The sequence below is a fragment of the Mobula hypostoma genome, chromosome 10 (genome assembly GCF_963921235.1).
Source record: "Mobula hypostoma chromosome 10, sMobHyp1.1, whole genome shotgun sequence".
NCBI classification, from domain to species: domain Eukaryota; kingdom Metazoa; phylum Chordata; class Chondrichthyes; order Myliobatiformes; family Myliobatidae; genus Mobula; species Mobula hypostoma.
This window is the reverse complement of record NC_086106.1, coordinates 1,904,339-1,918,085: the sequence shown is the minus strand read 5'-3', so window position 1 is coordinate 1,918,085 and position 13,747 is coordinate 1,904,339. Positions and strand designations below refer to the sequence as shown.

Below are 13,747 nucleotides of genomic sequence, written 5' to 3'. Positions count from 1 at the left end.
CTAGAAAATACAAGCAATAATCAAAATACAGAACTCATACCAAGCTGATTATTCTGAACAGACTGGAAGGTTACTTGCTTGAGAACTCCACATGGGTGAACTGCTTCTTCAAACTTTAGCAGCCAAAATGCACTCACATAGTCTCAAGTTATAGGCTGAAAGAGGAAAGCTGACACCTCACTTGTGGGTGTTCCAGAAATAATCTGTTTAAACCTAGTTAATATCCCAACTCAGTCATCCACGTCTCGGCTAACAATTGCTGTTCCAAGTCGGAATTAACCCACTGCTTCTTGCATGCAATCGCAGTTTCACAGGACAGAATATCTAAAAAGATTGTTGTGAATCCTGCTTTTGCTATTACCAGACTGATGCAATTTTCTTCTCTGTAAACTAAATATGTGCTTTAAGAAAGAGCTTCTTTGTATCAATCACATTTCAATTAAATGCTTCAAATGGAACTCTCCATCAACAGCAAGGTAACACGGTAGTGTAATAATTAGCACACTGCTTCACAGCGACAGAAAACACTGGTCGAGGTTCAATTCTTGGCACTCTCTGAATAGTATGCTTCCCCCCCACCCCCACCCGGTGACTGCGTAAGTTTCCTCACTTTCCGAAGACGTCTGGGTTAGGGTTAGGGTTAAGGTTAATGAGTTGTGGGCATTCTACGTTGCCACTGGAACCGTGGTGACACTAACGGGCAGCCCAGTACAATCCTTGGCCTGTGTTGGTCAATGACACAAAATGACACATTTCGCTGTATGTTTCAAAGTTCAAAGTAAAAGACAATAAAGAGTCCTTAAAGTGAAATCATTGGTTGTGAGAACATCTCAATGGATGGGCAAGTGAGTGTAGTTATCCCCTTTTGTTCAACAGCTTGATGGCTGAAGGGTAGTAACTCTTCTTGAACCTAGTGGTGTGAGTCCTGAAGCTCTTTTACCTTCTGTCTGATGACACCAGCAGGAAAAGAGCATGTCTGTATGATAGGGATCTCTGACGAGGGATGCTGCTTTCCTACAATCGCTTTTCATATAGATGTGCTTAATGGTTGGGAGGGATTTACCCATGATGTACTGGGGCAAATCCCCTAACTTTTGGCATTGAGTTCAAAAGTCAAGAGGTTCTGTTGCAACTTTATAAAACTCTGGTTAGGCCACATCGAGCGTATTGCATACAGTTCTGGTCGCCGCACTACAAGAAGGATGTAGAGGCTTTGGAGAGGGTGCAGAAGAGGTTTCCCAGGATAGTGCCTGGTTTAGAGGGTATTTGCTATCAAGAGAGGCTGGACAAACTTGGGTTGTTTTCTCTGGAACGATGGAGGCTGAGGGGAGACCTGAGAGAGGTTTACAAGATTATGAGAGGCATAGATAGAGTGGACAGAGAGTTATCTGTCTCCCAGCGTTGAAGAGTCTAATAACAGAGGGCATGCATTAAAGGTGAGGGGGGTAGGTTCAAAGGGGTTGTGAGGGGTGAGCTTTTTGCTCAGTGAGTGGTGGATGCCTGGAATGCACTGGCTGGTAGAGGCTTTTTAGAGAGTTTAGATAGGTACATGACTATGAGGAAGATAGAGGGATATGGGTGTTGTGTAGGTAGGAGGGATCAGTTTTTGGGAGTTTTTTTAAATTTACTTTTTAGCTGATTCAGTAAAACATTGTGGGCCAAAGGGCCTATTCCTGTTCTGTGCTGTTCTATGTTCTTGTTGATTATTTCTGGCTTCCTTGTCCTCATTCAGGATTCTAATCCAAAATGTTAACAGTTCCTTTTCTATACAGATTCCCCTCAATCTACTGAGTTCCTCCAGCAGATTGTTGCTCCAAATTCTAGCACAGACAATCTCTATATCTTCAAACTGTCTACAAGTAAATTATTTCCAAAGCTTTAGGACACCATAAATGATGTGGAACTTCCTGTTGGAAAGCTGACAATGATGTGGGCATGCGTGGGAATCCTGTACTCAAACTAGAGACTGACATCATAATCTGGTGCAAAGAGAAAGTTTCTCTCTTTGCATATTTTCTACATTGGATATTAAATTTAATGGTCGATTACTTTAAAAGATTAAGAAGCAGCAAAAAATCTTATTTACTTTCCAGTTCAAACTACAGATTTCCCTTGCAATGAAGTGGCACATCAAGGGTGACTAACTTACCTTTCTCTACTATGAAGGCAGCCAGTGTCTTTGTGGAGCTCTGAACATTTGGGTGGCATTTCAAGAGCATCTTCAATACGCAATTGCTAACTGCTGCACATCGGATAGGATGAATAACCAAATTTTCTGAAATACATCAAGAGAGATGATATTCAAATAATAAATGCAGAAGATTCAGCAGATGCTTGAAATCCAGAGCAACACACAGAAAAAGCTGGAGGAACTTAGGTCAGGCGGCATCTATGGGGATGAATAAACCATAGAACCATGGAACACTACAGCACAGAAAACAGGCCATTCGACCCTTCTAGTCTGTGCCGGAACTTTATTCCGCTAGTCCCATTGACCTGCACCCAGTCCACAACCCTCCAGACCTCTCCCATCCATGTAGCTATCCAATTTATTCTTAAAACTTAAGAGTGAGCCCACATTTACCACGTCAGATGGCAGCTCGTTCCACACTCCCACCACTCTCTGAGTGAAGAAGTTCCCCCTAATATTCCCCCTAAACCTTTCCTCTTTCACCCTAAAGCCATGTCCTCTCATATTTATCTCTCCTAATCTAAGTGGAAAGAGCCTACTCATATTTACTGTCTATACCCCTCATAATTTTGTAAACCTCTATCAAGTCCCCCCCGTTCTTCTACACGCCAAGGAATAAAGTCCTAATCTGTTCAATCTTTCCCTGTAACTCAACTCCTGAAGACCCAGCAACATCCTAGTAAATCTTCTCTGCACTCTTTCAATCTTACTGATATCCTTCCTATAGTTAGGTGACCAGAACTGCACACAATACTCCAAATTTGGCCTCTCCAATGTCTTATACAACCTCACCAAAACATCCCAACTCCTATACTCAATACTTGGATTTATGAATGCCAGGATACCAAAACCCTTCTTTACAACCCTGCCTACCTGTGACGCCACTTTCAGGGGATTGTGTATCTGAACTCCCAGATCCCTTTGTTCCTCCGCACTCCTCAGTACCCTACCATTTACTGTGTATGTCCTACCTTGATTTGTCCTTCCAAAATGCAACACCTCACACTTGTCTGCATTAAATTCCCTCTGCCATTTTCTGGCCCATTTTTTCCAGTTGATTCAGATCCCTCTGCAAGCTTTGAAAGCCTTCCTCACTGTCCACAACGCCTCCAATCTTAGTGTCATCAGCAAACTTGCTGATCCAATTTCCCACATTATCATCTAGATCATTGATATAGACAACAAACAACAATGGTCCCAGCACAGATCCCAGAGGCACACCACTAATCACAGGCCTCCAGTCTGAGAAGCAATCATCCACTACCACTCTCTGTCTTCTCCCACACAGCCAATTTCAAATCCAGTTTACAACCTCTCCATGGATACCTAATGTCTGAACCTTCTGAACTAACCTCCCATGTGGGACCTTGTCAAAGGTCTTACTAAAGTCCATGTAGACAACATCCACAGTCTTTCCTTCATCTACTTTCTTGGTAACCTCCTTGAAAAACTCTACAAGATTCGTTAAACACAATCTACCACACACAAAGCCATGCTGACTATCCTTAATCAGCCCTTGGCTGTCCAAATACTTGTATATCCGATCTCTCAGAACACCTTCCAATAATTTTCCTACTACTGGTGTAAGGCTCACTGGTTTGTAATTACCTGGTTTACTTTTGGAGCCTTTTTAAACAACAGAACGACATGAGCTACCCTCCAATCCTCCGGCACCACACCCCTGGCTAAGGACATTTTAAATATTTCTGCCAGGGCCCCTGCAATTTCTACACTAGTCTCCCTCAAGGTCCGAGGAAATATCATGTCAGGGGGATTTATCTACCCTTATTCGCTGTAAGGCAGCAAACACTTCCTCCTCTTTAATCTCTATGACACTACTGCTTGTTTCCCTTCCTTCCTTCCATATACGCTATGCCAGTTTCCTGAGTAAATACTGATGCAAAAAAACTGTTTAAGATCTCCCCCATCTCGTGAGGCTCTGCACATAAACGACCACTCTGGTCCTCCAGGGGACCAATTCTGTCCCTTACTATCTTTTTACTCTTAATACACTTGCAGAAACCCTTCGGGGTTACCTTCACATTATCTGCCAAAGCAACATCATGTCTTCTTTTTGCCTTTCTGATTTCCTTCTTTAGTATTTTCTTACATTTTCTATACTCTTCAAGTACCTCATTTGTTCCTTGTTGCCTATACCCGTTATACACCCTCTCTTTTTCCTAACCAGATCGCCAATATCCCTCGAAAACCAAGGTTCCCTATGCCTGTTAACTTTGCCTTTAATCCTGGCAGGAACATGCAAACTCTGCACTCTCAAAATTTTGCCTTTGAAGGCCTTCCACTTACTGAACACATCCTTGCCAGAAAACAACTCATCCCAATCCACTCTTCCTAGATCCCTTCTCATTTCCACAAAATTGGCCCTTCTCCAATTTAGAACCTCAACTCAGGGACCAGACCTATCCTTATCCATAATTAACTTTAAACTAATGACATTGTGATCATTGGACCCAAAATGTTCGTCTACACATACTTCTGTCACCTGACCTGTCTGTTTCCCTAACAGGAGATCAAGCATTGCATCCTCTCTCGCAGGTACCTCTATATATTGATTTAGAAAACCTTCCCGAACACATTTGAGAAACTCCAAGCCATCTCGCTCAGTGGTCCCCAACCACCAGGCTGCAAAGATGTGCTACTGTGACTGACTATTGGAAGTGAAACATTAGGATAATGGGCTGTAGAGTCTCTTTCTGTACGGCCGTGTCGGTGACAGACCCTATTGAGACGGGAAGAAACATCCATCTGTCTGAAACACTGGTACAGGAGGAAACGATATGATTTGGAGATATGAAACGATATGAGTCAGCTGCACCGTTCCTCATTCCCTGTCATGCACTGTTGAACTTGAACACCCCCCTCCCCCCCATCGGTGGCTCCACAAGAATGTTGTCAATATTAAACCGGTCCGCGGTGCGAGGAAGGTTGGGGACCCCTGATCTAGCCCTTTCACAATGTGGGAGTCCCAGTCAATATGTGGAAAGTTAAAATCTCCTACTACTACAACTTCTGATTCTTACATCGGTCTGCTATCTCTCTACAGATTTGCTCCTCCAATTCTCTCTGACTACTGGGCGGTCTATAATACAACTCTATTAGTGTGATCACACCTTTCCCGTTCCTCAGCTCCACCCATATGGCCTTTGTAGACAAGCCCACCAGGCTGTCCTGTCTACGCACAGCTGTGATATTTTCCCTGACTAGTAATGCCACTCTTCCCCCTTTCATCCTTCCCCCTCTGTCACCTTTGAAACAACGGAACCCCAGAACATTAGACTGCCAGTCCTGCCCCTCCTGCAACCAAGTCTCACTAATAGCAATAACATGCCAATCCATGCCCTAAACTCATCTGCCTTACCTACAATACTCCTTGTTGATGTTTCGGGCAAAGAACCTTCAACAGGACTGAAAAGGAAGTGGGAAGATGCCCAATTAAAAAAGGTGGGCTGGCAGGTGATCGGTGATGCCAGGTGGGTGGGAAAGGTCAAGTACTGAAAAAGGGGGAAACTGATTGGAGGGAAGAATGGTCCATAGGAGAATGGGAAGGAGGAGGGGAACCCAGGGGGAGGTGACGGGCAGCTGAGAAGAGGTAAGAGGCCAGAGTGGGGAACAGAAGAAGGGGTGAGGGGGAGGGAATTTTTTTTAACCAGGAGAGATCGATATTCTTGCCGTCAGTTTGAAGGTATTCAAATAATCAGATTCAGTCAGAACATAATGAACAGCATCTTAAAAAAGAATTTCATTTAAATTGTTTGAAACTCCCAGTAAGTTATCCCTTCTCAACTTCCCAGAAAGACCAGCGATTCGCAGATCAGTGAAAAAATACTTTGACTCTGCACTGTTACCATATTCAGAATTGTGGCAGCATCCTCACCTTCAGCCAGAAATTTGAATTCAAATCCACTTGAGACTTGAGGAAATAATCTGGGCTCTACTGGGATATTGCACTGAGAACACATTAGATTGCTGAAGACACTCTTCTCTGGACAAGGAACAAAACTCAAGCCTGTTCACTTCTTCAACTGAATGCAGAAGACCGCACAGCATCACTTTAAAGACAAAGGTGCACTGTATGACTCCGCGACTTAACCACAGTAATGTAATGGTTAGCGCAATGCTATTACATCACAGGGTATTGGAGTTCAACGTTCAGTCCAGGCATCCTCTGTAAGGAGCCTTTGTACATCCTCCCCTTGGAAGCGTGGGCTTCCTCCCACAGTCTGAAGACATAGAAGTTAGTAGATTAATTTCTCATCGTAAATTCTCCCGTGATTAGGTTAGGGATTGAAATCAGGGGTAGTTGGGTGGTGCAGTTCGAAGGACCAGAAGGTCGTATTCCGCACTGTATCTTGAAATAAATAAACAAACTTCTTCTCAGTGAGGAGACAAACACCTCTGCAAACAGACTACTAGATAGGTATATGGAGGAATTTAAGGTGGGGGCTTATATGGGAGGCAGGGTTTGAGGGTCAGCACAACATTGTGGGCTGAAGGGCCTGTACTGTGCTGTACTATTCTATGTTCTAACTATAAATGTAATGTAACTGCTGAGGGATCTGGCTGCGCACAAACTGGTTGCTACATTTCCTGCTGAAGGGTTTCAGCCCAATACATCCACTGTACTCTTTTCCATAGGTGCTGCCTGGCCTGCCGAGTTCCTCCAGCATTTTGTGTGTGTTGCCTACGTTGCTACAACACAGTGAATTTATGAGTGGAACAGCACTGAATCCTTTGGCCTGTACGAAGGTTGTAAAGGGTGTAGGTACACCCTCTCTTCGACATTTGCAGTTTAATGTTTAAACTGTGGAGTGGAAAAAGTGAAGGGACGTGCGCATGTGTGGATGCTAATACTTATCTATAGTTTCTAAATATCATTTGGCCTATAGAGTCTACGCTGACCTGTAGTTTCTAAATAGCATTTGACCTATTACGTCTACCCTGATATGAGTCTACGCTGACCTGTAGTTTCTAAATAGCATTTGACATATTGAGTCTACCCTGATTTGAATCTATGTTGATCTATAGTTTCTAAATAACATTTGACCTATTGAGTCTACGCTGACCTGTAGTTTCCAAATAGCATTTGACCTATTGAGCCTACACTGAGTTGCTGAGCAATCCCATTCACCCACTAATGTTCCCTGTGAGCTACTTTGATATTCTTATTCAGCTTATCTCTCATCTACACAGCAGAGTTGATTCACAATGCCCAATTAACCTCGCCATCAGCATGTTTTTTTTTGGTTCAAGTTTTCTATTACAGCATAGAACAGTACAGCAGAGGAGAAGGCCCCTTGGGCCACCAACTCTATGCTGAGCACCATGCCAAATTTAAGTAACCCCTCTGCCTACACATGGCCCACATCCCCCCATTTCCCACAAATTCATGTACCTAATTAAACACCTCTTGAAAGCCACTATTGCAGCTGCTTCCAGCACCATCCCTAGCAGCCTGTTCCAAGCACCTACAAATCTCTAAAAAAAACTTACCTTTCTCATCCCCGTCACCCTACAGATATGCTTAGAATAAAGACAAAAGATTCTGCAGAGGCTGGAAATCCAGAGCCCAATGCTGGAGAGTCACAGCAGGTCAGGCAGCATCTATGGAGGGAAATAAACAGTTGACATTTCGGGCCGAGACCCTTCACCAGGACTCACAACGATGAATGTTTATTCCTCTCTGTAGGTGCTGCCTGACCTGCTGAGTTGCCCCAGTGTTCTGTAAGTGTTGCTTTCTACTGTTTGACTTCCCCACCCTTGGATTAAAGGTTTGGCTGTCCATCCTATCTATGCCTCTCTTCTATCAGGTCTCTCTCCCTTGGCCTCTGACACACCAGGAAAAAAGAACCCAAGCTCACCAACCTCTCGTTAAAGCTAACACCATCTATTCTATTTGTATAGTCCAGCATGCTGGTTTGGTCCACAACCTTGCATGTTACACAAAGTAGAATCATCTGCCAGTAAGCGCACAGTAACTCATTTGGACTCACTATCGGAAGTATCTCCTTTGTCCTAGCCATCCTATGCCCAGGCTCAAGGGTATCAAAGCGGCAGGGCCCGGGTGCGAGAGCGAGGAACAGCCCAAGGTTTGGACAGTTTAAGTGTTGGGCCAGATTGAAAAGGTCAGGGTGTTGGGGCTGGAGACAAGAGATGGGGTGGTGTTCAGCTCACTGCTTGGCCAGGTTTACTTGTCTCTGCACTAAACTGAGGCTGCAGAAATGACTGGCTTACTGGCCGTGGACTCCCTTTCAGGAACTTCAGTTCTGAATGTTATTTGCTGAATTTTATCATTTGCAAAATTTGTTTTTCTGCACATTGGGTGTCTGATGATCTTTTTCACAGGTTCTATTAGAATTCTTTGTTTTGTGGCTGCCTGTAAGGAGATGAAGCTCAAGACTGTAAAAAGTACAAGTACTTGGATAATAAATGAACTTTGTACTTTCTCCACCTTCTCCCCAACCAGTTCTGATGGCAGGTTCCCGACCTGGAGCATTAAATTTCCTCCTTCCACAGACCTGCAGAATGTTACCAGCGTTTTGTGTTTTCATTCCAGATTTCCAGCACTTTCAGTTTTTAACACAAGCTAAGCCTGAGATAATGACACATCTGAACCTCTGAGTGCACCTGGTACTTAGCGACCAGCAAATAAAAACTTTCACAGATAGAAAAGCAATGATCACATCTTAATAGAACATGGAGGATGGAATTATTAACAAACTCTTTACTTGCTCTGTTCAAAATGAAATTTCTCTCTAAATTTACAATTGTGGCTACTTTATCACAAACCTCCTGTACCTAGTAAGGTGGTCACTGAGTGTATGTTTGTGGTCTTCTGCTGCTGTAGCCAAGGGGTTCCCAACCTTTTTCGCACCACGGACCAGTTTAATATTCTTGCAGACCGGCCGATCGGGGGGGGGGGGGTGTTCAAAGTAGGGTTAAACTCACCTCAACATGTCTTTTACAGTTAGGGTTGCCAACTTTCTCACTCCCAAATAAGGGACAAAAGTAGCAGTCAAATCCTGGGATACTTTACCCCAAAGAGACAACCATGACCATGAAGCCTTCCGCGAGCACCTGTGTATGCATGTGATGTGCGCATACGCGTACGTGCTGATTCCCCCTCCCCCACAAATCGCTTTTGCCTTCATCTTCCCAACTATACTGTATATACATTATTTCTACTTTATATAGGCTGTGTATTTATCATATCATTCCTGCTTTTACTATATGTTAGTGTTATTTATTTTCAGTTTTATGTTATTTGGTAGGTTATTTTTTGGGTCTGGGAACGCTCAAAAATTTTTCCCATATAAGTTAATGGTAATTGCTTCTTTGCTTCATGCCATTTCGGCACGAAAGGTTTCATAGGAACCTTAGTGGGGGAAATACGGGACAAGGGCAGTCCCATATGGGACAAACCAATTTGGCCCAAAATACGGGATGTCCCGGGAAATACGGGGCAGTTGGCAACCCTAGGTTCAAGTTCAACAGTGCATGACAGGGAATGAGGAAAGGTGCAGCTGACTCATATCGTTTCCTCGGGGCCCAGTAGCACATGCTTTGCAGCCCAGTGGTTGGGGACCGCTGCTGTAACTCACCCACATCAGGGTTCAATGTATTGTGCATTCAGAGATGCTCTTCTGCACACCACTGTTTTAACACACAGTTACTTGAGCTACTGTCACCTTCCTGTCAGCTTGAACCAGCCTGGCCATTCTGCTCCGACCCCTCTCATTAATAAGGTGGTGTTTTCATCACAGACCTGCCACTGACTGGCTGTTTTTTTTTTGTTTTTTGCACCATTCTCTGTAAGCCCTAGAAACTATTGTGCATGAAAATCCCAGACGATCAGCAGTTTTTGAGATAATCAAACAACCCCATCTGTCACCAAAAATTATTTTATTCAAATCAAATTTCTAACCAATTCTGATGTTTGGTCTGAACAACAACGGAACCTCCTGATCACGTCTGCATGCTTTCATGCGTTTTGTTGCTGCTACATGATTGGCTGACTAGATATCTGCATTAATAAGGTGCACGGGTATACCTCAAAGTGATGACTAAGTGCATATTAGAAACTTTGATTTTAGGTCGTTGAGCTCTCACCAGCAATCTCGGACCTTTAGGAAGGATCTATGAAGGACAAAGAAAGATCTATCTTCACTGTCGCACAGATACAACCGTTATGGCTGGGAAACACCGCACTGGCCCCCCAGTCTCCCAAGAATGGCAATGGACGACGTGGCTTAATATCTGTTTCAAAGCTGATGACCATCTATAAATGCCAGTAAACCCTTGGAATTTCCTAAGCAGGATTGTTGTGAAGAGTTCTCACTGAGCACAATCAAGATAGATTCTTTAAGATATTAAGGGATTAGTGCAGGAAGGTGGCAGTGAGGTAAAATTGTCAGCCATTATCTTGTTGGATGCTGAAGCTAGCACAAGTGGCTGAAGGGCTCACTCCAGCTTCTAACGTTTTCCTGTGCGGACAGCTGGAATGAGTTGATGTGAACATATTGGTGCCAGGTTTTCATGAGTGCCCCCCACAGGTCAAATCTAACTAGTATCAAAAGCAAACTTTCTCATTAAAAATAAATAATGGTTAGATCAATGCATTTTTTTTTATAAATACAAGACATGTCACTAAATCTGTTTAAGACCTATAAGGTACCCTGCATCAGAGGGTATTTTATATGTGCAGCAGTTCTGTTGCTAACAAGAGGAAAGTTAGGGTGGTGGTTGGCCGCTGTGCTGGTGATGGCACGAGACCTGTGCAGGAGAGTTTTTAAAACCCTAGAGTGCCAGGCTGCCAAATCCCTTTGCTTCTGCCGTGGCATTGTAAATGGAGCAGCGCAATATAGACAGCCAGATATTGAGGTGACAGATCAAGTGGTTCAATTTAATATCAGATGTTTGCAGTAACCATCGTGAAATTCTTACTCTTTACAGATATCCACAAAACAAGAAAGCCCAAAGAATGATTGCCGGAAACATCGGAACCCCCAAGCCCTCCCTCCCCACCCACGTACAAGCAGCAGTCAAAGCATCGGCCCTCCCCCTCGTCCTCCCCTCCCTCAAAGAGTAGAGAAATGGCAGCCAGATGGGGTTTGCTCTCCAAAGAACAAACCCTGCAGCAGGAAATGAAACCACAGCCAGAGAAAAGAAGATTAGTGGGGGTGGGGGGGGGGCGGGGAGCCGGGCAAACTGGGGACAAGACTCTTTGGGTCCAGACCTAATTAATTCTGCATTTCTGGACCTAGCACTGAGTGCCCTCAGGAAGGAGGATTACACTGATGGCAGGAAAATCTGTCAGGAAAGGGGTGGCTAATGCTGTTCAAACAGGGAGATAAACTGCACCCATGTAAATCCCCACCAATCTGCTGATTGGAAGAACTTAGCCCCTCATCTAATGCACAATTCAAGGGAAATCTCTACAAATAGGAGGAATATGTTTATATTTTTATACCATTCAGTTTACTGAGCATTCTGGCAGCAATCTCCCACTCTTTTTTTTAAAAAGAAAATAACTTACAACTTAAAAATATTTTCCCGATAGATATTCTTACCAGTTGGGACTCGTGGGGTTTTCATGGATAAAACTTGAGCCCTTGCACCTGAGTTTGTAACTTCTGGAGTTTGAGCTGTTGCAATTAAGAAAGATAAATTATTGCTGGTATGACATTTGGGGGCAGGGGGTCACTTTATATTTACAGAAGGTTCTTTGCAAGAGGGAGATCATCAGTACTCAGTTGCATTCATACTACTGACAGGTCTGAGGTGTTGATTTTCAAATATACGGTTAAAATCAATCACATCAAATTCAAGTTTAATTAACATTCAACCATCCATAAACACAGCTGAATGAAACAGAATTCCTCTGGGATCAAGGTGCAAAACATACACAGCACATTCAAAACAGCGAGCGAAAAACATGAGTCACACAAAAAAAACACACACTCGCACACCTATACATATAGCCCAAGTCCCTGAGCGACATGTCCTGCAAATTGATGATACAGTTCCCGATAGTGCGCAGACGCACGCAATCCAGCCTGTCTTTCCACCGATTGAGCACTGGAGAGCAGCACTGACAGCAAAGGCCAGTCCCCACACACACCCCCACCACCCAACAAGCATGAACACCACCTCCAGCGGAATTGGTTTGTATAATCCTAAACATTGGCAATTGCACTTCATAAGGAACGAGCCATAATCAGAATTCATTATAATTAAACCATTCACACTTTGTTTCTCACCCCTCTCCTTCTCAAACCACGTCATAGCTTTTAAAATCTAACCACAGGAGCTTACTACTTAAGACATTCGTCTTTAATGATGTTCAAAAGTATTTTTGTTAAATCCAACCTAAACAAGAATTCAGTGGCAATAACTTAGCTTCGATACCTAAAAGCGGATAGAAGGATTCTACCAATTAATTTTTCATCAGTGCCTGATAACATGCTATTCTTTCCCCCCACAAAACAGCATGACAGCTTCTGACAGCACTGATGAAAATAATTTCTTTGAATAACACAGTAGGTGGCTTGTATCAGGAAACTTTAAAGGGACTGCTATCTTGGTGCTATTTGGAAATACAGTGAAATAGTCATAGTCATACTTCATTGATCCCGGGGGAAGATGCTTTTCGTTACAGTTGCACCATAAATAATAAATAGTGATAGAACCATAATAGTTAAATAGTAATATGTAAATTATGCCAGGAAATAAGTCCAGGACCAGCCTATCGGCTCAGGGTGTCTGACCCTCCAAGGGAGGAGTTGTAAAGTTTGATGGCCACAGACAGGAATGACTTCCTATGACGCTCTGTGCTGCATCTCGGTGGAATGAGTCTCTGGCTGAATGTACTCCTGTGCCTACCCAGTACATTATGTAGTGGATGGGAGACATTGACCAAGATGGCATGTAACTTAGACAGCATCCTCTTTTCAGACACCACCGTGAGAGAGTCCAGTTCCATCCCCACAACATCACTGGCCTTACGGATGAGTTTGTTGATTCTGTTGGTGTCTGCTACCCTCAGCCTGCTGCCCCAGCACACAACAGCAAACATGATAGCACTGGCCACCACAGACTCATAGAACATCCTCAGCATCATCTGGCAGATGTTAAAGGACCTCAGTCTCCTCAGGAAATAGAGACGGCTCTGACCCTTCTTGTAGACAGCCTCAGTGTTCTTTGACCAGTCCAGTTTATTGTCAATTTGTATCCCCAGGTATTTGTAATCCTCCACCATGTCCACACTGACCCCCTGGATGGAAACAGGGGTCACCGGTACCTTAGCTCTCCTCAGGTCCACCACCAGCTCCTTAGTCTTTTTCACATTACGCTGCAGATAATTCTGCTCACACCATGTGACAAGGTTTCCTATCGTAGCCCTGTACTCAGCCTCATCTCCCTTGCTGGTGCATCCAACTATGGCAGAGTCATCCGAAAACTTCTGAAGATGACAAGACTCTGTGCAGTAGTTGAAGTCTGAGGTGTAAATGGTGAAGAGAAAGGGAGACAAGACAGTCC

The 13,747-nt window shown here is 43.8% G+C and overlaps 1 protein-coding gene across 4 annotated transcripts in view; it reads right to left on the bottom strand.

The window, feature by feature from the left end:
- The window catches only part of LOC134353213 (adenosine deaminase domain-containing protein 1-like), an 84,396-nt gene that overhangs the window by 31,149 nt on the left and 39,500 nt on the right, over positions 1-13,747 (bottom strand). For 2 of the 4 annotated variants that reach the window (XM_063061231.1, XM_063061234.1), the window contains exons 3-4: positions 11,779-11,853; positions 2,150-2,275 (exon numbers count right to left, since the gene is read on the bottom strand). In XM_063061231.1, coding sequence (XP_062917301.1) covers positions 2,150-2,275; positions 11,779-11,803 — 151 coding nt within the window. In that variant the 5' untranslated portion in view covers positions 11,804-11,853. The remainder of the gene's footprint in view (positions 1-2,149; positions 2,276-11,778; positions 11,854-13,747) is intronic. The other 2 variants (XM_063061233.1, XM_063061232.1) reach the window with 2 other exon arrangements.